Raw genomic sequence first — 24946 nt, forward strand, 5'->3', positions numbered from 1 at the left:
AAATTGTACGAGAATCACTTTAATCATACCTCTCTACCTCTTTTGTAGCAAAAGGTTTTGAAAAGCATTTACTTCCCACATTAATGATCCTTGGATTATTCAAACCAGTCTTCATGAATCCAGAATTTAATGATGCTTTAGTTTCTGATTTTCTGGACGCAGATAGCCAATGGATGGTAAAGAAGTCAGAAGAATATTGCCCACATGACAGGTTAAATAATATGATGAAACTTTCCTTAAAACACAAAATAATAATAAAATTAGGGTGGGGAAGAAAACTGCTCACGCTTACAAGACCTTTGAAATAATAATTTCAAAGTAAAAGGATTGCATATAACAAACTTAACATAAAATTTGAAACTATTTTTATTGCTATTACACTTATCTCAATCTCAACACTGTCATTTACAGCTACAAACCACTCGATACATCTTCTATTTTCTTGTATTCTTGAATTCTTGTTGTATACATATAGTGCAAGAACATGCTGCCTTTCTTTTCTGTACATATAATGATATCGAAAGGTATTTTCTTGGAGAATAATTTGTAAAAGAAACATCACCAACAGCTTATCCATGTATACAAACAACTCCAACCTATCTTCGGAGGAAATACCAAGGGCCTGTTCCAGTGCCTATCCTGTAAATGAATGCAGGTGCGCAATTCAAAAACGTTAGACTATCGTAACGCATTAGATTGTCACAGATACTAGCTGATTTTGGAGTGTTCATAGTATCAAATGTTGGACAGCATGAGATCTGTAAGATGAGAAAGGAAATGTTCAACATACCTCCCGAATCCGGCTAATGTTCGTAGGCTCATGTAGATGGTTAAGGCGACCCAGATACCGATAAATCCTTGAGTTGACGAGAGAATGAACAAACAGAAAATGCTGATAATTGCCACCAGAACCTGAAGAGACAGAATGTCAAGTTAGAAAGGTTGGATTACGAGTGAGAGTAGTCTTTTGGCCCCAATAGTTTTTATGCTTCACTAGGTATCCTAAATAAGCAACATGAAAAATTAAATGGTACAATCTTGTTCATTTTTCCCTCAGTTACTGTTTCTTTCTTTTTCCTTTTTTTTTTCTTCTTCTTCTTTTTTTTTTTTTTTTTTGATGAAAGCTTGAGTTACTGTTCGTGTCATCGTTAGGTCCCACCCTCACCCCCAAATTTTGGGACAATAACCAGCCAAGCTACTGCAGTTATTATTTTGTATAATTGCTCTACCGTGGCCTTTTCTTCTTGAGTAAGAGAACAAGGGGACGGTAGACTCACCATGGAATAAGCTGAGTATGCAAAATCAGAAGCTCCAAAGTTGATGCCATCAAAAACAAATGCCAAGGCGTTGATTGGTTGCGTTGCAGCAACAAACTGTATTAATTATAAGAAAATTCAGTTTTTATTTCAGTTCAATATTGAAGTGAGTAGTTTTTTCTATAGTAGTTTGCTTTAGCAGGCAGACAAGAAGCCATACTGGAATGCCTATGCCAATAAGGTGTATGACATCGACATCGCTAGTAAATAACTTTGCTCCAAAAGTCATTCCAACTCCAAGGAAGACGGCAAGCACCAATCCGAGAAACAATCCCAGCTGCAGTATAGTTTAATATGTAATATTAGAGAAAATGCCTTTATTATAAGTGATTAGACCTGTAAAAAAGATAATTAAGAACCTGCAATACTCGTGATGCTGCAGCCGTTGCCTTATCGTGGTCGTTTTGGGCAAAGGCACTTGCTAGTATTGCCTAAAGAACATTACAAACACTAAACTTGAGAGCAAATTTATTAAAATGAAAGGAACTTGGGACCATGAAAAGCTTGTAAATTCTGAATCATCTGCCAGAGAGAACAAAATTGTATTGGGAAAAAAATCTTTTCCAAACCTGTCCAGCAACAGCTAGTCCATCGGCAAGTAGAGATGTTGTCAACCAAACCTGCAAGCAGACCTGAAATGCAGCCATTGACGTCGATCCCTGGCGTGCAGCCAATGACGCAGCAAGCGTCACACAGAATGTCACAGCAATGACTCTCATTAATAATAGAAAGCCTGTCGAAAAATGAACAATGTTTACTACAAAATTCCAGACTTTTAGATTGAAGATGTCATGGTATAATCTAAAAATTAATTTCAGCTAATAAAGCAGAACTAATGGGATTTATTATAGTCCACCATTATTTGCCTTTTGGCATGAGATTTCCAGATATTTGTTAGATGTGAAATCATGGAATGTACAAAGAAAAAAAAATGAAAACAGAGAGGTCATAAAACAAAACTCAGATTTTACATTTCCCACTAGTGAAGAATTTTTCCCCTGTTAAGCATAGATCTATATCGCATGTAATCTGATGGCAGAATCTTTTGTACTACGATATTAATTGAAGAAATAACAAATAAGTATTTATGACATGATTCAAACGAGAGAAGAATCTTTAGATTTTACAGTAGATGACACGAATCTCACGCTTACCGTTTTTCAGAAACCGACTAAATTGCAGATGTTTGATACTGGGAGGTAAGAGATCAACTTGTCCCATTAATCTCCAAAAAAGTATCAGTGCAATTAGATATCTACAAAAAAAATAATAAAAAAAAAAAGAGTAAATGTAAAAACAATAGGCGGAAAATTCTTGGATGTCGTGTAATCAGCAACATATAACGTAAAACTTACTGTGATATAACATGTGCAATGGCTGCACCACTAACGCCTAAACGAAAAATGAATATGAATATTGGGTCTAGAATAATGTTTGTTGCATCTCCTGCCACTGAAGTAGAACAAGGGGGAAAATGTGAACACAGGTAGTTCAGAGGTTTCAAAAGAAAATGTGGTTTTTGCTGTTAGGTAAACAGAAGCAGAACTTAGGAATTATATGCATGTATACCGGTTGCATAAAGAGGAGTTTTTGTGTCCTTAAATCCACGAAAGACCCCTTGTATGGCCAAAGAAAGAAGAACTGCTGGGGCACCGAGTGACCTCAGTGTCAAATATTGCTGTGCAGGAGTCATCATCAGTGAATCCTACATTCATGTTATGCAGCTAAAATCATAAGAAAGTCTTAAGGCATTAATTAAACAGCATACAAAAAACAATCTGATTATTTTACAACAGGGAATACTTACAGACTTCACTCCCATAAAGTTTAGAAGAGGTCTTGCCCCAGAAATCAAGAAGATGGCTTGTATGAGGCCAAGAACACCACCTATAACCAAAGCCGATGAGGCTGATGGGATATATCTTCTTCCATTCTCAACTTTACCATGGTCAAATTTCTTATCTAATGGTTTTTTTGAATGATGTGCATCTTCACCTTTCCCTGTCAAGGATAATAAATGAAATCAGAGGATGCAAGGCCTAGGACTAAAAAGAAAATATTTTCATGAATTTTAATCTTCAAAATAGGGGAAGGTTAAATAGTGGATGAGGGAAAACATACCATTCTGTGGGATCATCAAACTTTTTTCATCATTTGTAAATCCTGTCTCCCTATCGTTATTATCCTCTGCTTCATTTGAAAGGCTTCCAATAGTATCTTCCTCAGCAACAAAAGATGTGGTGACACTTACAAGGGGGAAAATCGCAATTCTTGAAACTTGATTAAATAAAGCAATAGCAACCCCAACAGCAGCAAGCTCCACAGAACCTGTTACAATGATATAGCAATATGAACACACTACAAAGTTAAAGAGAAAGCAATGGAGAAATGATACATGTCCTGTTACCACTACTAGCAAACTAAAACTGTACAAGGGATAAGAGAAAATTAGGAGACCCCCTCCTCCTAAAAAATGTTCATGAAAACTTCAAAAGAAAGCAGAATTACCTATCTGGCCAATGAATGCTGTGTCGACCAGAGAAGCTACAGGATCAGCTGCCAAAGCCAGTGCAGCAGGCAAAGCAATCTGTGCTATTTCCCGACCAAGTTCATCCAACTTAAAAACACGTCTGTTCACACAAAGAGAAAACGAGAACAGAATTACCATGATTGAAAAGAAGGGTTCTTATTAAAACATTATAGATCATAACGCAGAAACCTGAAGGCAAAAATACAGTCCCTCATTTGTACTGCTGTTAGAAAGCCTAGTGAACATCAGGCAAAACAAGCAGGGAATAAAAAGTTCGGCAGCTTCTTTACCTAGCATCCTTGAAGAAAATACGAATAGGTGTTCTTGTTTTATCCCAAGATGGATAAGGATCATCTTCCTCAGACATGATCGAGAAGGCCATTCACTGAACTGTTTTCAAAATAATCAAGGTGCTATATTCTCAAGGTACACAGGCAGATCATCATCGCCCAAATGAGGATCAAAGAAGTTCAAAATCGATTCCCAGAACCTGCAGAATGAATAAAAACGTCGATGCTTCAATTGCTTCAAAACCCAACACAGGATACAAAAGTGGGTTTGAACTTTCAGCTACAAGTGCCAGAAGGAACAACTCTAAATTTTGCTACACTGAAGACAACATATATAATAATGAAACGAAACCCAATTCATTTACCGCGTCAGGAAAACTAACTCCAAGACAGACTCTAAAATAACTTTTACCCCAAAAGGCAAGTTTAAGGAATTGGGCCAGCGACTCAATGTACAAAAAGCCAAAAAGCATTCAAATCCTTAGACTAAACTTCCTAATTTGTAGACTTCACGATCCACAAACCATTAGCCAAGAAGAAATTTCAACCCAAAGTCTAAACAGAAGAAATTTCCCAAAAGGTTCAAACAGTTCCACAAAGACATTTCAAGTTGGATACCTCAACTCCGACGACGTGGAGAAAAACCCACTTCAAATTCAAAGCGCAGAAGAAAAAGGAGAAGTGGGTCTGTTTCTTTGAAGCCAAATTTCGAGGAGAAGAAGAATTAGATACAGAAAACTGTGATGATCCTGGTGTTTGAGGTATTGGAAAGATTGGGGAAATGAAGTTGATTAGAAGCCTTAGGCGAAGAGGAGGAGATTGTTGGTCAGTTGATGAAGAGAAGCAACTGGAAGTGAGGCGTTTTCTAGGGAAGAATTACTCCGCCATTCATTCACATGCGCTGTGGACATTGGCGTTGGCGGGCAAAAGTCGAGCGGCAAACAGAAGGGGCCTGATTGTCTTTTCCGCTAAGAAAAGAAGGACGGTCAGGGTTAGTTACGTAATTTTACTTTTTGTACTTTGGAATAATTTCCACCCATTTAATAACAAATATGAAATATGGTTTGGAATTTGGAATTTAATTGGAATTTACCTCGAAAAAGGTTTTCCTTCTTTTAATAAAATTTTAGTAAAAGTAGGTTGCTATTTAAATAGTTAAAGATAAATAAATTAGTTTCCCAAAATAATAAGTCGTTTTTTTAAGACAATGATATAATAATAAGAATAATACTTCGTTATCAAAATAATAATAATAATAATAATTTGTTGATTGGTTTTTTTTCAAAACTTGATTAAAATTATATGTCTTAACTAAATGACATGTGTTCATATTGGCTACCATAGAATTATTTATCTAATTATTTGTTGTAATATGTCAATTTACTCTATTTATCTAATCAATAAGTGAGTCCATAATGATTCCAATTTTTGAAACTTGAGTGATATACTAACTTCTATAATTCTTTTTAGATTTTAATTGAAATTTTAAGATTTTTCCTTTTTCTTCACTCTTTTAGTTCCTAAGTTGTTTGAAAAATAATTGTTTTGATTTATCTTGATTTTTTTTACAAAATAGATAATATGATATTTTAAAGATAGATTAAGTGACGTTTAGTATACATTATAAACGTACGAACATAAAAATGTATTGATGTAGCATAAATTAGTTGAAATGAGTAGTAAATATAATGAATATTGAAGTGCAAATTAGTTATATTTAATGAAATACTCCTTATTTATTTTTATAAAATAAAATTTTACTTTTTTACCCTAAATTTATCACTTTGAATTCATTTTTAACCTAACTTTAAACTTCATCGATTTCAACTCTGAATTTAATTAAATAGTTTATTATATACAATGTATTAAAATTTTTCTATTTCACTAACTAATTTTAGTAAAAGGAAGAATACAAAATCTTTATAAACTCAATACTTTTAATGATATCAAATTAGACACAAATTTAAATTTGATCACTGCAAAAATTAACTATTAAATAATATTCAAAACTTACAAATTAAAACAAAAATTTAGCTTTGTTTTTCTCTTTCTTGGAAGCTTATTAATTTGGTATTGAACACATATTTTAAGAAATACACGCGAATATTTTTTTAACAAATTATCAAATAAAAAATTTGCACTGGATTTTTTTTTCAAATTCAAATTAATATTACGACATCTATCTAAATTCGGGACAAAATTCAACTAGATTAAAATAGTTATAAATAATCATTTAGAGAAGAAAGAATCTAAAGTACATTTTCTAAAAAAGTTGAACCATGAATTAAATTGAGAAATTATTTTAAATGACACTGAAAATATTTATACATATTAGCAAAATATTGTAGTCTATCTATATAAATTTGAATACACTACTATTTGTATCTATTATGATACAAATAGATACATATATAATATTATAATGGTCTATTGACGGTCTATCGTAAATATATAGTAAAATTTTGCTAAATTTGTAAATAATTTGATTCATTTTACTATATTAGAAAATAAATTAATTAAATTTCTCTTAGAATTTTAATGGTTTAGGACAAGACTCGTGTCAAATATTTTAATGTTGTTGAGACAAGTGGCAGGATGTAATTCAAAATTGGGAAAGCGCCCACTCTGCATTCAGAATTGGTTCGTTGTTGAAAGACTATAATAGCCCTACACTTGTCCAATTGGAGAATATTGTGAGGGAAATTATTTTCTATTTCGCATAATAAAAATCGCTTATTCCTACTATCGTTGTGAACTCGATGAGCATAATAGAAATATGAATATCAATCAAATATAATATTAAAATATATATCTTTTTAAATATTTAAAAATATTTAAATTTTATAACAAAAAGTTCCAAAAATATAAAGCACTTTTAAAAAAAAAATTTGCTCTAAAGTATAAATATTTTTTAGATTTTTCTATTTATGAGAATCTTCTTAAATATAAATAAATATTAAAATAAAATAACAAAAATATGAAATAAGAAATTTCTCTAAAATCTTCACTTTCTCCTATTTTCATGGATTTTGCCCAATGTATGTGTCCTCCAAAATCCACCAAATGTCACTATTTATAGGCAATTTGACAAGTAGGAGGTGGATAACATGGACACTAATAATATGTAATGTTGAGACACGTTAGACATTAAGTATGAACATCTAATGGACATCTATTATCATAATATTTATAATACTCCTCCTTAAATGCCCATTATGTATATAAAACCTTACTAGGAAAAAAACCCAATGAAAATAAAATCCTAGTGAAGATAACAAAAAAATACATATTTCATATAATTTGTACTCTTAAAAAGTATATTTACTCTCTCTCATTAAAACATCACTTGAGATATTTAAGACGCACATTCCAATATTGTGTACCAGTTTTTCAAAGGTTGCGATAGGTAATACCTTTGTAATTAAGTTTGTCAGGTTATCTTTCGAACAAATTTGTTGTAATTGATGTCGTTATTTTCTGCAAGATCATGAGTGTAGAAAATCTTTGGTGAAATATGTTATGTTCTATCTCCTTTAATATATCCTCATTTGATTTGGGATGTGCATTTTGTGTTGTCTTCGTATAATATTGTTTGGAAGTTTTTTATTAAAAGACAAAACGTGAATGTGTTGAGTGTTGGGATTAGTGTCCTAATTCTCCTAGAGTCTCACAATTTGTAAACTTTGTACACATTGTTATGAATAAAATAAGAGTTATTTTATTTGCATTTACTCATATCCAATAAACAAAGATTCGTGGTTATTGTATGTAAACTTAAGCATGTATATGAGATATACAAGTGGATCATGCCTTAAGTAATAACCTAAAAGGTTTGTAGTATACGGATTAAGGAGACCTTATCGTGGTGAGGCTACAGATACAATCGGCTTTATAGAGGTTTACAAGTGTCGTGAACTACTATAGATGGTCTGATTCTGAATATTCATGTGGAGACATACGAGCGGAGGTGTCCTATACAAAGAGTTTGTATAAGACTGGACCACGGGATGATTCATCTCTTTATATAACGTCGTTGATATTTGATACTTACATCTCACTTAAACGACCATAGGTGACATGACCTTAATCCTAAGTGTTTTAGGAACTTCTGCCTTTGAGGGCAATCCTTTGATTAATATGGGTGAGAGTGACGAGATTGTCAACTCAACCAGCCTACCTTTTTTGGGGATTTGTTTGATTGGGGAGCTGGAAACTCAGTTACACAAGATGGAATTCACTCATTCCCTGCAAGCATAGGTAAGTAGATAGATTGCTCCCTTAAGAGCTGATTCCGGGTCTTAAACATAGTGGCCACATCCTCTATTTGAAAGAGATGACTCATTCATAGTAGGACTATGACTTATGTTCATTAGAGGAATTTAAAGAGTTAGATGTAACTATAGGGGCAAAATGGTAAATTGGTCTAGCTGTACTTACGAGCGATCTGTGAAGAGTTATCGCACTGTTGATTGGTTGATATGAACACAGAAATATATCTGTAGTGAGGAGGGTGCAACTGTCGATCTTTAGTGGAGTGTCGGAAGTTAATAGATGGTGGATCCCATGACTAAAGAGTTTAGTCAATTATTCACGTACCGTTGGAGCTTCAAGCTTCAGGTCCATAAGATCCCCTTGGTAGCTCAATGGATTCAAGTTGAGAATCAGTTCTTGGAGTTAGTATGAAGTGTTCAAATTAACATGAGAAAATTAAATTATATATGATATAATTGGTGTGATGTATGAGATACATCAAGTGGATAATTAATGTAAATATGATTTACATTAAGTACCATAAAATAGAAAAAGAACTATGGTTTGTATGTTTCATGAGATGAAATATTAAAACTATAGGTTATAAATATAATATGGTAAGTTGGTTGTCGTATATATTTATAATATATTAATTATTTGATAATTAAATCTTTTTTTCTAATAACCGATTGAGTGAGGGGTTATTGGTGGTTTTATGGTAACCGTGAGATAAAAAGATTTTTTTTTCTAAAATTAGTAGTTACTTCATTCGGAAAGTTTCTCATGGATAAGTTATCAAGTGAAATTTTTTCATTAAGCGATAGCTCTCAGAGACTAAACGATCGTGCATTCTTAACTATACGATAGTTCATCAGCTGATCATAGCTAAACGATCGCGTGGCTAAGTCTATACGATAGGCTGCCATTTACTACATGATCGGGCACATCGTCTATATGATTGATGCTTCTTATCTCCTACTTGCTTGATCGTCTACACGATCGTTGTCCTCCAATCTCTTCCTTAAGCCAAGTTCATACAAAGCCCACAACTTCTGGATTCTCACACTGAGAATACCAAGGTAACCATTGTGGTGGTATCCTCACTCAACTCGATTGGTTTCAAGGAGCCGTTGGCCGTTTGTTGTGTTCGTGCTGTTGATCGTGTTGTGCACCGGTCGTTGTGTTCGAGCATTGCTGATCTTGGACGCTTGGAGATTGATTGAGGGATTCTTAAAGAATATTTCTTTAAAGGTACGCATACTCTATCCCTTGATTCTATTATCTTAGCATGTTGTAATTTCTAGATATGCATGACCTATTAGTTTCTGCTCTTAAACTATAATTGATTTTGATCAATTCGAATGGAAATTGGAACGATCTTTCTGCTGCTCATGGAAATCCTCATGCTCGATTTCCTTCACTGAGTTATTAATCTTAGCCATACACATTCTCGACTAGCCTCGTGAATTACAAGAATTTCAGCATGATTTGAGGAAGTAATCGTTATCGTCTATTTCACTGACTGCCACAATACAACAGTTTCTCCATATATGAATAAAAAACATATTTGAGATCTAGTTTTATGTGAATCAGATAAATATCCAAAATCTACATAATCAACAAGATCAAAATTCGATTTATTTGAATAAAACAAACTCATATCAACCGTTACTCGGAGATAACTGAGTATATGCTTAATTTCGTTCCAATGTCTTTTTGTTGGAGAAGAACTATATCTTGCTAATAAATTTATTAAAAATGCAATATCTGGTATTGTATTATTAGTAAGATACATAAGTATACTAATTGCACTAAGATATCTCGAGGTCGAAATATATCTTTCATTCACATCTAGTGAATGAACTTTCATTGGAATGTTTAATTGATATGTTTTGTCCATATAAAATCTTTTCAAAATTTTTCCTATATAAGTTGGCTGATGAACAAATATCACATCTGCTAAATGCTCAATTTGTAAACCAAAACAAAAAAAAAATTCCGAGATTTTTCATCTCAAATTCTTTCTTAAGATATTCTATTGCCTTTGAAAGCTCTTTAGGGGTTCCAATTATATTTAAATCATCAACATATAAGGTTATAATACCAAATCCTGACTGTGATTTCTTTATAAAAACACATGGACGTATTGGATTGTTTTGATATAATTCTTTAAAAAAATATTCACTCAAGTGATTGTACCACATTCGTTTTGATTGTTTCAATCCATATTGCGATCTCTGTAACTTTATTGAAAACAAATCCCAAAAATTTGATTTATATGTTTTAGGTACCTTAAATCCTTCTAAAATTCTCATATAAATATCATTATCAAGAGATCCATATAAATATGTTGTGACTACATCCATAAGATGCATGTCCAAATTTCCATACATAGTCAGACAAATTAAATATCTTAGTGTAATTACATCCACCACCGGAGAATATGTCTCCTCATAATCAATATCAGGTATTTGTGAAAAACCTTGCAACTAGTCTTGTTTTATATCTTGTAACCTCATTATTTTCATTTATTTTCCTCACAAATATCCATTTGTATCCCACAGGTTTGACACCTTTTGGTTGTGCGGACTATTGGTCCAAAAACATGACATTTTGAAAGTGACTTTAATTCTGTCTTGATTGCTTCTTTCCATGAAGCCAATTTTTTCTATGTCAACATTCTTCAACAGATTTTGGTTCAAAATCCTCACTTTCGGATATAATATCAAGAGCAACATTATATGCAAAAATGTTGTTAATAAATACATTTTGATTTCAAAATTTTCCTGTCATGACATAGTTTATTGAAATATCATTATTCATCATGGGTAGTTACATTCTCAACAAGTCTTCTTGAATATTAATTATTTTTCTTTTTCAAGGATTTTTATCTTCACTAATCTACCACGCTTATGGCGTGTTCCAGACTCATTAATGATAACTTGCTGTGTTGGGATATCTTTTTTTTTTATGGAATATTTGCAGCTGGTATATATGACTTAGTTACTTTATTTGCATCTATAAATGCATATGGTAACTGATTTGCTATATTTTGCAAATGAATTATCTTTTGAACTTCAAGTTCACATTGATTTGTACGATGATCTAAATGAGACAATAACGATGTATTCCATGTAATTTCTTTTTCTAATTTCTTGATTCCTCTCCTAGTGTTGGAAAATTTATCTCATTAAAATGACAATCAACAAATCGTGCAGTAAATACATCACTCGTCAAGGGTTCAAGATATTTGATAATTGATGGAGAATCATATCCAATATATATTCCTAACCTCCTTTGAAGACTCATCTTAGTACGTTGTGGTGGAGCAATTGGAACATATACTGCACATCCAAAAATTATCAAATGAAAAATTTTTGGCTCATGGACATAAACTAATTATAACAGTGAGTACTTATGATAAGATACTGGCCTAATGCGTACAAGTGACGTTGCATGCAAAATAACATGTCCCCATACAAATGTAGGAAGTTTAACTCTCATAAGCAATGGTCTAGAAATTAACTACAAACGTTTTATGAATGATTATACTAAACTATTTTTGTGTATGAACATGAGCTACAAGATATTCAACACTTATCCCAATTGACGTATAATAATTATCAAAAGCTTGAGACGTAAATTCACTCGCATTATCAAGACGAACGATCTTAATTGTATAATCAGGAAATTATGCTCTTAACTTAATTATTTGAGCAAGTAATCTTGCAAATGAAAATTTTTGACTTGATAATAAGCACACATGTGACCATCTGTTGGATGCGTCTATTAATACCATAAAATATCTAAATAGTTTCTTGGTGGGTTAATAGGTCCACATACATCACCATGAGTTCATTCTAAAAGTGCAGGTGATTCAATCCCCACTTGAGCTAGTGATGGTCTAATTATCAATTTTCCTTAAGCGTAAGCATCACATGATAATTCATTAGATTGAAGAATCTTCTGGCTCTTTATTGGGTGTCTATTTGAATTCTCAATAATTTTTCTAATCATTATAGACCTTGGATGACCTAATCTGTCATGCCAAATTGTGAATATGTCTAGATTCATAAACTTCAGGTTAATTGTTGCAAATGTTTAAATTACTTGTATATGAGTAAAATATAATCCAGAAAATAAAGTAGAGAACTCTTCCAGTATACGTTTTTCATATGAGACAGTAGATATAATATAAAGATATGCCATATTATTCTTTCTATCAGTCTCAATATGATAACCATTGCAACATATGTCTTTAAAATTAAGTAAATTTCTCTTTGATTGACTAAAGAACAATGCATCGTCAATTGTAAATTTTGTTTCTCAAGGAAAAATAATATTTGTTTTTCCAAATCTTTCAATCAAGTTTGCAGAACCTGATATCTTATTGACTTTTGCTTTCAACATTGTCAATTTGGAAAATATTTTCTACTTATAAATATTGTATATGTAGTTGCACTATCTGCCAGACATAGATCTTCTTTACTCAATTTTTAGTCACCCAACATATGAAAATGATCCAGATTTATTCATTAAAAAAAATAATTGCAATAAGAAAAACAACATTTAGAATATACAGAGGTTAACATCTACTAAAAGGGAAAAAAACGTGGAGATGAATAAAAAAAAAACAACATTAAATCAAGATATTTTCAAAGTCAAAGGAAACACTTGATGTTCCATCAATTTTGTCGATATTTTCTTTAGAAGATTCAAAGAAGTCTGCTACATCCAAATTTAATATGAGATTGGTCAAATATGTCATTATCCCAGTATGCAAAATTTGTTTCCACATTTTTTTATTTTTTTTTTCAAGGATGGTTGATGGGGATCAACTAAGTGTTTTGATGTACGATAGGTACGTGACCAATGTCTAGACAATATGCATCGGAAACATTTATTTTCAACACTTTTTGAACTCTTATCTTGTGGGGTTGTTCTTTTGTGATCATCATTTTGTGTGGTTCTTTTGAAATTTGAATGATTATGACAACCACCATGAAAATAATAATTATTTCTTCCTTTGTGATGGTCACGACCTCGACCATGATTATTAACATTCACAACATTCACTTAAGGGAATTGTGTGTAACTAGTTAGTCGAAATTCATGATTTTTCATCAATAACTCATTATTTTGTTCAATCATAGTTCAGAATACCGTTTAAAACCTTTCTATCGATATTACTACTGCAAAAGCATATCCGAAATGTAGAAAAATATCTTCTCTGACATATTGATTTAAAATTTGGGAGCCTCAAGTGCATCAATTTATGACGAGTTTTAGGAAGAAAAATTGTTTTCTGATGGTCACATTTTTATGGCATCCAAGTGTATTTTGGCATCAAACACTAATGACAAATAATTATTACTATTAATATCAAATGCTACAAATTCTAATTTTGTAATATTTTTCATATTAACACTATTACAAAATATTATATTTATATGAAAAATTAATAAATATTAGATATGCAAAATAATGTTAAATCTATTAATTATACCGAAGAGAAAAAAACCAACATAATAATGTGTTGTGAACTTAAGGAGCACAACAGGAATACGGATAACAATATAATATAATATAATAATAAATAAATATTAAAATAAATTAAATATAATATATAAATAAACAAAATAAATTAAATTAACAAATATAATATAAGAATTTTATCTAAATTCTCCACAAAATTTATCCAATATGTGTGTCTTCTAAAACCCACCAAAATACCACTATTTATAGGCAATTTGACAAGTATAAGGTAAATTACATAGACACTATACGTAAACATATAGACAACATTTTGGGAAATGGGAGCATAACACAGGTCACTAGACACTAAACATGGACATCTAATTGACATCTATTATCATAATATTTATAATAATTATAATTTTTTCTCGATTTTCTTTTTCAAAATATTCACATTAACATTCTTATGTTTCACCATTACTGTTTTTAAATTGAAATATAATAGTGGAAAAAAATAATTCCATTTGGAGATTCGTCTCAACCACACATTCTAAAATTCATTTTTCACGCAATAGAAAACGTATCAATCTAATATATATTCTCATGCACCATTATCATATATATATATATATATATATATATTCTCAAGCATCAATATTTAAATAATAATATCTAGAAGAATAATATGAAATTTAGTATCAAATAATTATTAGACTATATTGGTAACCATTCGAATTTTTAACATTAAATTTATTTATTTCAATTTTTTACACTAAGATTACATATTTCTTAAGTAAAAATTGAGTTCTCGGTCAAATTCAAAAAACATAAACGAGTTTTTAAAAAATCATTTTTTTTAGTTTTCATAATTCGACTTCATTTTTATAAAATTGGTAAAAGATAGGTGACAAATTAAGAAATTTAAAGATGAAATGATGTTTATAAGTTAAATTTTCAAAAAATAAAAAACAAAAATCTAATAATTATCAAAGAAAGTCTAAAGTTTGATCAGATAATTCAATATTGAGTAAGATTTGTTTTGTACTTTTTTCTCTTAATTCAACAACATGTGCTTGTTATCATCTTTTTAATGTATTAAGAGTTAATTTTAGGAAATATGAACTTAATATTAAAAAGTTCTAAAAGTTAATCTAAAAAGCTAGATAATAGAGTGGTGTACGTGGTGGTGCTTTTGAAGGGCCAATGAAATCTCAGTATCTAAAAGTAAATGTGAATCACCGATATAATATTGGCACACCAAAAACAATGTATCATTATTATTATTATGCAATATTTTCAACCACAATAAATATGGATTAATACAAATTTTGACCAAATGAACCTACCTCAATAATTATAAAACATTACAAACTCTTAATAAGATTAAAAGTTCTAATTTTCCAACCTCAAATTATTATAATAAAAAATAATTTAATGCAAGTTATTTAATTCGATATTAATGCAAGTTATTTAATTCGATATTAAAACACATTATAGTGAATAAAACATCTTTATGTAACTCTCATTCTCACATAGAATTATAGATGTGAATTCTTGTCTCGTACATGTATTTTATGTGTGGACAATTTTATTTTTATACGAGCTTTTAAATTTTAGAAAATAAAATATTTTAGTCATGCATTAAATGTTTAAATTTAATTTATTTTATTTTAATTGTTCGTGGATTTTCAAAATATCTCTTTTGACCTATAAGTTTTCTTTAAATTAGCCATTTTTGTATTTGAATTTTTAATACATTTGTTTTAGTATCTCACTTTTCTAAAATAAATATGCTAGTCATTCTTATTATTCCTATTATTTATTGTCGTTACTATTATTTTGATAATATGTATGGTAAAAGATCGAATCTCAAACCGCAAAGTTGATAGTACAAGTTTTAGTTAAGCTATGCTTATGTTATTTGTTAGTCATAAATCATTTGATAAAAAATTTATGATATTTTAATGGATGATTTGTCTAACTTAATGAAGTTAAAATATGAATTTCTTTTTGAGTTAAAATGCATTATAATGGAATGAAAGCAACATATAACTTTTGGAAATTTTAAAAGACGATGGAAATTAGCATACCAAATTTTAAAAGATTTCCTGGCTACCTAAAGTTTAATAGGCTTCAAGAGTCGAAAAGTTTGGTCCTTATTAGTCATATGTGAAATATTATGGTCATGATGAGAAAAGCCAACATTAGATAACAATAATATAAAAAAATGTCAGTAACAATACTCAACCTAATTTTTTTAATATAAAGTTCTAGATAACCTCAATTGCCAACTTTACTTTAATGTGTAAACTTTCAAAGGGTTTGATATAAATTATCTGAATCACATAAAGTTGCTTTTCACATATTCATCAACTCTTTCTTAGATATAGAAAATGATTACTCAATTATTGTTATGAATGCATTTATTAGTAGTTTTCTACAATATCTTAAAAAAAATGAAAGAGAGATCTTAATATTGATGTTGTATGTTTTAAATTGGGTAATTGAAGTTTGGGTTAATTATTATATGATTTCACGCAAAAAGAATTCTACCATGGTCATAAACACAAACTTCGTCAAACCAAACATAGATCAACTGACATATTGGCATACAATAAGTATTAACGATTAAAAGGTCTATAGTTTGAATCTCTATTCTTTATTGTACTAAAAAAAATTACTTCAAATTCTGGTCGAAGTCTTTGACAAAAAGACATTATTTTCTTCAAAGTGAAGTTTTAGGCATCATCAACTCATATACTATATTCTCAACTCTTTAGGTAGCCTCTTTGTGTGGGAGTCTTCAACCATCACTTGTTTTTTTCAAGTTTCAACCTTCATAGTTCCATTGAAGATGAAGCTTAATTATCTTCCTCTTTTTAAACGATTAATTAATTTTCATTGACATACCTCCTATTTTCAAATTTCAACCATAGTTTAGTGAAGATGAAGCTTGATTATCTTCCTTCTATTTAAACAATTAATTATTTTTCGTTTGATTGAACTAAATATGTGTTACAAAATCGACAATTAAAGAATACAAAAAAAAAAACATAAAAGAGATTGACACATAGATACACGTGGTTCACTAATAGTGTGTTAGCTACGTTCACGGGACAAATGGAGAATAATATTATTAAAGGGTATGTTTTCTGAATACAAAATGGCGCCTCTAAGATTAAAGAGTTTATATAGTGTACTTCTCTAAACTAAATTCTAGGGCCCGCCATTCATTCTCTTAGTGGAGTTCAAGTGCCAGATGGCAAATTCAAAACATTCCAACAATAGGAAAGAACTAGATTCCTTTCTAGTAGCAATCTAAATATCTTCTAAAGTCTAAATAAGTGGTGAAATGATATCACTGCATTATATCCATCCCATAACAAATTTTCTATTGGTTCGTTTTTAGTTCAAACATATGAGATGAAATGATTCAAATATCTAACTTCTTGATCAATGATATATACCTTAACCAACCGAATTGTATTCATGTCAACAAATTTGTTAGTAAAACAAGAATTCTAAAAACTTCAAAACTTCAACTCGTTTAATAATTGTTCCAACTTGCTTGAAAACAATTTTGCTTTGAGTTCTTTATTCTAAAAACGAAGTTTATGAATAAACCAAAGTAGTATATAACAACACCAAACTGAGGCCTAAAGTATGGTGTAGTTGCAATTACACCCTCAAATTTTCAATTATAAAAATCGAACCCTCAAACTTATATAAATGTTAAAATTGGATCCTCAAACTTAAAATATTTATAGAAATTAGACCCCTAAATGATGTAAATTGAACCCTCAAATGTATATAATTGTCACAATTTCTACAATGATGTAAATTCGAGAGTTCAATTCTAACACTTATATAAATATGAGGGTATAATTATAATTACCATCTTAGTGTAGGATGATTTTTGCAATTTACCCAAACTAAAAAGGGAAAACAGTTATCAGATTTTAAATGGATGTAAACTCAAGTGCATGCGTTGACACCATTATTGTTTATACAAAGTTGGGAATGCACTTAACAAACCATAAAGCTTTGTCCATATCATCTTTATCTGATTCCAATTTGGAGGGTTATGTTATGGTCCACGTCCTTTTCCATTTCCAAAACGCAACTGCTTCATTTCCTTTTCTGTGGTACAAATGCTCTCTCTGTTTCGATTTCATAAAAGAGGTGGAACCCATCCCCCTAAAATCAACCATTAACTATAATTCCTACCATTCCTGATTCTACTGCCTAACATTCTTCTGTCTGTTTATCTCAATTATCTCATCATTCAAATGAAAGGCTAAGAGAGAATGTTGGCAGATTTACCAAGCAACTAGAATCATTCAATTCATGGACAAAATAAGGATAGGCAGCAACATCCATCAACCTCCATTGCCATTCCCCCACAACAAGTTATAATCAGCCTCCTTTTCGTCCGGAGTTCTACTTTCCCTTACATGTGAATTTCCAAGCAACGGTTGAAAGGTTTTGGAGTTTCTTCCCCTTTTGATTCTCGGCACGTAATCGTCTAGCTCAAAGAGTTGGTACTAGGCGGGTAGGACTGAGGCTAGTACCTTGTATGATTCATTTAAGGGGAGAGATGTGGGAAACGTAATGTGAATGACTAAATATGTCACAAATTGAAGGCAATGAATCTGCAAAGTCAAAATTCTGGTAAAAGTAAACTTTTATCTCGAGTAACATCTTCTGTAGTTTTTCAGATTACAATCTCGTTGATGTCACTAAAGGATTCATTTGTGATTTGAAAATAATAAATATAAAAACAAAAATGAGAATCAGCAACCAGCTGCCTCAAAGGCCTAGGAAGAAAATTGCACCTTGAGACATTGACAAATTAAGGGTGGTTTAATATTGGTTTAGATCAGTTGCTTCACCATAAACCAATGGCCTTCCACCAAATTCCCCCAGCGCCGAGCCAGATAATGATGTTGACGACAGATACGAGGAACCCGTAGCCCCACCATTGAGCAAGAGGAACATAGTTAGCACCATAGAAAACAGGGGCTGACCCAATGCCGTAGTGAGTTAGGCCACCCATCAGATTAGATAAGAAGGAAAGTACAATTGCTCCAAAGTAGGGGGGAGTCCCCAAAGCACTAGCAACAGATAAGAAGGCTGTAAACATCGCGCCTATATGAGCAGCTCCACTTGCAAAGAAGTAGTGGGAGTAGAAATAGAGAAGAACTAAAATGCCGAAAGAGAGCTGCCATGAAAGACCTAGGCCGCCAACAAACTGTGGAAAGAACACAAACTTGTGAGTTGTAAGGAGAGATACTTATCCGACGTAGCACAGTAATAATTATAGATTGCCAATTGTGACAAACAGCATAAAAAGATTTAAGTGATATAACCATGTGCAAAGATTAGAATCCGAGCCTCATATTCAACATCTGGCTAGTTTTATACAGTGTTGATTATTACAGCAAATCTGGAAGAGGCCACCGAGCAGAAGTCTATGGAGTTTCAGCTATGGATAGTTAGTTGATGATATTAGACTCCATTACCTCATGGAACTATTTGCAACATGTGTGATGTGTTAGCAGATTCAAAATTAAACCCCATATGCCCTGTTCCGTGACTTATTTGGTTTTTGGCTTTTAGCTTTTGAAAATTAAGCTGATGAACACTATGTTCATCTATAAATTTCCTTGTTTAGTTATTTACTTTCTAAAATTGTGGTTTTGAAAATTAGACAAAATAGTTTTCAAAAACTTGTTTTTATTTTTGGAATTTGGGTAAGAATTCAAATGTTTTCTTAAGAAATATGAGAACTATACTTAAGGAAGGGGAGAGAAGCAAGCATAACTTTCAAAAAGTTAAAACTAAAAACAAATTCCTTATCAAACAAGGCCTTAAAAATTTTCTTTCCAAATTAATTTCTCTGTGGATTTTCTTTAGTTGAAGGAAGAAGAAAGCACAGATTCTGACAAAAATCACTGACAGCAAAAGGGATCTTCAGCCACAATGGTTTAGGCGGCGTAGGATGCCACTTATGGTGATTCATCAGATGCGTGGAGTCATTAGTTTATGTAACGTCCCAGCCTACAGGCACAACTAGAAACAATTCTTCAAGTGGTACGTACTAAATCGAAATAGTCAGTTAGGTAAAGGAGAGTAGTTTTCCAGATGGGAAAAGGATCATATAGAAGAAATGGGTTGCTTTTCTGTTTTTGCTTTTGTTTTTTGTGCCTAAAAACAACCAAAGAAGCAATCTAAAAGCCAAGAACCTTGAATAAGCACATAAGGATGTCTTAGGACAAGTTTGGGGCGAATTTTGATACTAGTACTTTATTAGGAACCAAGATAGTATGGGATGTTTTTGTCCCACATTGGTTAGAATGAGATGACCAATGTGGTACTTAAGTGGCTTGGCTTTCCCACCCCAATAGCTAGCTTTTGGCATGTGGTTCTCCAAGGTGCTTAAGTACCTAACAATGGTATCAAAGCCGATTGTTAACTTTCCGGAGTGGAACCGGCCAATGGTTTTGATTGACTGGTGTGACCGAGTTGAAGTATTGTCTGAGTAGCCGTCGAGACATTAGCTTTCCAGGGATGGGGTATTGTTAGGAACCAAGGTAGTAAGGACTATCTTTGTTTGAGTACCTGTCAATCATACTTTTATTTGTACATTTTAGAATAAATGCAAATTAATGCTGGGATTTTAGGTTTTAGGTATTCCTAGAATTTTGGAAAGGAACTTTTGATTGTCTAGAGGGATCTAAGAAGAAGTGCTTTTAATTAATTAAAAGCATTATTCCTAGTCTAAGTGTCATGCTAAACGGGCTCCTAATCATGCATCCACGCACTCATATACTCAGATAATGAATTGCCCGAGCAAGGCCAAGGGCATGTGAAAAAAGGGAATTTAAGGCAAACCTTCACTACAGTTTGGCTGAACCAGGCGATGAGACCATATTTGTTGAGATACCCTGCCATTGCAATGAGTGCAGCAAACCATGTTAGAGTGTCCCAGGCAACAGCTTCTGCCAAGCACTCTTTCCATGTCACAACCCCGGTCACAAGAAGGACGGACAACCCCAAAATAGCAGCGGTAACAGCGTCCACATTAAGAACCCCTCCAAAAACCCAAAGCCCCACCTGATCCAAGGAATAAGAAAGGCAGTTGTTAACATGTCCATATCCACTATGCAACTCACAGAAATATAAGGGACTGAATCAGGCCATACAACTTCCACTTTATAGTTAGGCAACTGACATTGAGATCCCCACAAAGTACACTAAACAACTACAGACCTCACTAAATGTTTCAGCACTAGAGTTCAACATCTCAACTATGCGAAAAGTATGATAGAGAAACACAAAGTAACATACTCTAATAAATGCATGCTCCAGCACAATCGATGGTGTTATAATTTTCGAGATGAGTAGTTTTCATCGTGTAGATATTACGACTAAGCAAATGTAAAAGCAAATCACTAATAAGTCAAAGTCTTAAGAGTAAAACAAGAGCCAAGTAGCTGCTTAAGAAATAGGAAATGAAGTTCCTAGATATCAATCAACTCAAAAGGCAAACAGCAAAAAGCAAAAGTTTCAAACTGAAACAGAGTAGGGACAGGATCATAGATGTGTTCATTACCGTGAGAAGCAGAGTTCCAGCCATTATAATCTCATTCTTGGTCATTGGTCCCATCTTTTCCAATTTCTCTCTGGCAAGCTTTGGTGCGTCTGGACTGCTCTTCACCGTGGGCGGATAAATCACATATAAAAGCAATGGCACCACAATCAAGGAGATCAATCCTGGAACAATGGCTGCTTTAGCCCAGTCTGTCCATCCAATCGTCTGCTTAATCGTGTTATACGTCAGAGTCGCACTCAGAGGATTAGCAGCCATAGCCGTCAAGAACATGGATGATGAAATCACCGAAGTTTGAAAGCAAGTGAGCATCAACCAAGCTCCCAACCGGTTCTCCGTCCCATCACCAACATTGCTACCGCAAGCAACACAAAGCGATTTAACCAGTGGAAGGAATATCCCTCCTGCTCTGGCTGACACCGAAGGAATTGCCGGTGCCAACAAGGCCTCACTGAATACTAAACTATACCCTAACCCTAACGACGAACTACCGAATAGAGAAACAAATTGATAAGCAATTCGATTACCAAGTCCAGTCTTAATGAACCCTCGAGCGAAGAAGAAGGCAAGAGCGATGAGCCATGGGATGGGATCACCGAATGCAGAGAAAGCAGCAGAGAAGGTTAGGGTTTTAGTCAGAACAGAAGCACCAAGTCCCAGCAAAGCAACAGCACCAAGAGGCAAGGGTTGAGTAATAATCCCAACGATGGTCGCGAGGAAAATCGCAAGCAATTGCCACGCGTTTCGAGAAACACCGGATGGCACTGGAACAAACCACAGAATGATACCTGTAGCAATCGAAGCAATAAGCGGCTTAATCGCCGCACCTTGCCATGGCTGAGGAGCCGGAGCCGGAGCCGGAACCGCAGCAGCAGCAGAAGAAGAAGACGCTCGGACAATAAAACCACCGAGATTTCCACGAGAACTTCCGAAATTTAGAGCTGGTTTAACGGATTTAGCTTCATTGGATATAGAAGACGGAATGCGGAAGCTAGTTCTGACGCCGCTACCGAAAATGGCGGTTTTGGTAAGACTGGAACGGAGAGATGAGCAACGAATTTGAGCATTAGATTCAGATTTCGGAAGACGCGACCGGAGAGAAGGGAGATATGAGGAAGTAAGCGCCAGTGACGCCATTAAACAGTCCTGATCTAATGCGACGGCGACGACGGTAGAAAAAGAAGATTCCGATGGCCGTCGAGATTTTGAAAGCGAAAAGCGACTACTACTGGACAGGAATCCGACGACGGGGATTTCGATTGAAGAACTACGATCCGACCGAAGATGGAAAAAAGGTGAAGAGTTAGTTTCGAAGGATCCGCCGGAGTTGGTTAATGCGGCGGAGTTTTCGAACAGGGAGAGCGAACCACGTGGTGATTCTAAATAGAATCCATTGGATGACGTGGAGGAAGTTGCAGCCAATGAGAGAGACGGAAGTCTACGTGGCAGTAGGTAATTGGTGGAATGTTCTTTTAGTTGAAGAGAGGGAATGAGATCTGACATGTGAGGTCAGGAAGGCGAGAGATGGAAAATGACGGAGTTGCCCTTACGATAGTGAAATGTAGCGGCACGTGCACCACCCGTGGGAGTGGAAATAAGATTATTATAAGGGAAACTGGGGAGAAACGGTGGAATTAAATTTTGAAACAATGGGTGAAAGTGGGTGAAATGACTCAACGGAGTAGCGAAGAGGCGTGGGGCGCGTGACTACTTGTAAGTTCCAGCTGTCACTTTCAGCCAGCTAAGCCAAATCTCATTCTAGTGAACCGCATCTCATCAATACATAACCTTCATGTTACAATTTATTTGGTATCATTTCATAAAATTTCATTAATAGTTTACATGGTTTCATTAAAAAAGAACAATCCTGATTAGCTAGGTTAGAGACTATTCATGAGAATTTTCTCTTACTAAATTCTGACTTTTGCTTAATTAGAAGATTTTTTTTATGCTAAAATTTTGATTAAGAAAGCACATCCAACTTTCATGTGGCACAAATAGTGAATTTGTTTGAATGATAAAACAACGTGGTGTGCAAAAGAGAAAACATATACATCGAAATGATGTTTACCACACACACTCTAATACTTAAATTAGAGGGTGAAAGAGTGTGGAAGTTAGAGAATATGAAATTATAATTTCAATTATTTCACATGTAGTCATGATGATATATTTATAGACGTGATCGACTTAGTTCGTTCGGTTATGGTTTTGAAGTTAATTTGGAATAATTATATAACTTATTAGACGTAGGGCATGCTCGGTTTCATGTTTGGCTAGGGGTGGCTTCAGCTTTGACTAAGGTCGAACATCTCCCCGTAGGCTCATTTCGATCCTAGAATGACTTTAGATCAGACATGTGTAAGATATGCAATATTAGTTAGTTTTGCTAGGGTTAACTTCGGCCTTAGACAAACACTTAAAACTCGGCTTTGACATAGATTAACCCTCATCCCTAGATAATCTTACCAATATTGAACGAAAATAACAAATTTATGGAGTTTTTTTAATTAAAAAAATTGATGGAGTTAATAATAAAGATTTACGCTACAAAATTTAATAGATATGTCTTCAAGTTTATGAACTAACATTTTCTTTAATTATTTTATTCGAGACTTTGTTCAAAACAAGTCATTTACAAAAATATTAACTTAACCATAGTTTAATTCATTAAGGGAGTGTTTGATGTGCAGAATTGAGTTGAGTTAGTAATTATTATCTGGAGAGTTAAATTATTTAGAGAGTTACATTACATGTGTTTGGTGTGCATAGTTGAATTGAGTTGGTAATTTAGAGTTGAGTTGGTATTATTTTTTAAATGAAATTGATTGTTTTTTTTTTTTCAACTATACACATATTTTTCTAAATTTTCTAAGAAAAAAATTCAAATTCTTTTTCATTCTCAAAACATAACAAATTCTCTATAAAATATTCACATACATAACAAAAAAATTTGAATTCAATTTTTTAAACACTCAAATTGAAGTGATTATTCAAATAAAAAAAAATCCAACTTAATCATTAATTACCATAAAAATTAAAAAGAACTTAAAGGCCTAGTGTCATCAAATGAAACTATTGACATTGTTTTAGATAGAAGGGAAGATACTTAAATGTTAATATTGAAAAAACCAAAATCTTACAATTTAAATCATAAAACCAATTATTTGATATTTTTTTATATCAACTTGTGGAATATGGATTTACTTTTTTCTAAAACCGGTGAAATGTTTTTAGAAATATTGATGTCCGTTTTTTCTACTATTATGTTGAATCAGTGTACATACTATTTTTTTAAAAAAAAAAAAAAACTTGAGCCATATTTTTAAATTTCACTATTTTCATTAAAATTATGTAATATTTGAATACATCAAGGGATAGGTTGTTTAAAACATATCATTGAACTTTTGTTTACTGAAATAATAATAGGACGTCGTATGTAATATTTTTTAGATCTAAGAAAAAAATGAAA

At 32.7% G+C, this 24946-nt stretch overlaps 2 protein-coding genes across 3 annotated transcripts; both read right to left on the reverse strand.

Annotated features, from left to right (window-relative positions):
• Positions 1–342: 342 nt before the first annotated feature.
• LOC120089484 (MATE efflux family protein) lies at positions 343–5256 on the reverse strand. Of its 2 annotated transcripts, XM_039046969.2 has the most exons (14): positions 4755–5256; positions 4137–4336; positions 3825–3946; positions 3438–3644; positions 3124–3317; positions 2886–3021; positions 2672–2768; positions 2471–2571; positions 1886–2049; positions 1676–1747; positions 1477–1593; positions 1278–1373; positions 791–912; positions 343–639 (listed from the first exon to the last, which is right to left on the reverse strand). In XM_039046969.2, the coding sequence occupies exons 2-14, from the start codon at positions 4226–4228 to the stop codon at positions 597–599; spliced, it is 1563 nt and encodes a 520-aa protein (XP_038902897.2). In that variant the 5' UTR covers positions 4229–4336; positions 4755–5256; the 3' UTR covers positions 343–596. The 2 variants fall into 2 exon arrangements, with proteins under 2 accessions (XP_038902897.2, XP_090162132.1); XM_090306006.1 differs by lacking the exon at positions 4755–5256 and having other exon boundaries at positions 4137–4686.
• A 13272-nt stretch (positions 5257–18528) lies between these two features.
• On the reverse strand, positions 18529–23129 carry DIT1 (dicarboxylate transporter 1). Its single transcript, XM_039045530.2, has 3 exons — positions 21478–23129; positions 20757–20978; positions 18529–19113 (listed from the first exon to the last, which is right to left on the reverse strand). Exons 1-3 carry the CDS (start codon positions 22975–22977, stop codon positions 18751–18753), a joined length of 2085 nt encoding a protein of 694 aa, XP_038901458.1. The 5' UTR covers positions 22978–23129; the 3' UTR covers positions 18529–18750.
• Between the last annotated feature and the right edge of the window lie 1817 nt (positions 23130–24946).

This window comes from Benincasa hispida, chromosome 10 (assembly GCF_027475165.1).
Source record: "Benincasa hispida cultivar pf3 chromosome 10, pf3_genome.v1.1, whole genome shotgun sequence".
NCBI lineage: Eukaryota > Viridiplantae > Streptophyta > Magnoliopsida > Cucurbitales > Cucurbitaceae > Benincasa > Benincasa hispida.

Coding starts and splice junctions, on each gene's coding strand:
- DIT1 (XM_039045530.2), bottom strand. CDS start 22,977: ATGTCAGATCTCATTCCCTCTCTTCAACTAAAAGAACATTCCACCAAT. Junction 20,979..21,477: donor CTGGAACTCTGCTTCTCACG/GTAATGAACACA, acceptor TCCTTGGATCAG/GTGGGGCTTTGGGTTTTTGG. Junction 19,114..20,756: donor TCAGCCAAACTGTAGTGAAG/GTTTGCCTTAAA, acceptor TTCTTTCCACAG/TTTGTTGGCGGCCTAGGTCT.
- LOC120089484 (XM_039046969.2), bottom strand. CDS start 4,228: ATGGCCTTCTCGATCATGTCTGAGGAAGATGATCCTTATCCATCTTGG. Junction 3,947..4,136: donor ATTTTCTTCAAGGATGCTAG/GTAAAGAAGCTG, acceptor TTGTGTGAACAG/ACGTGTTTTTAAGTTGGATG. Junction 2,572..2,671: donor ATTGCACATGTTATATCACA/GTAAGTTTTACG, acceptor TTTTTTTTGTAG/ATATCTAATTGCACTGATAC.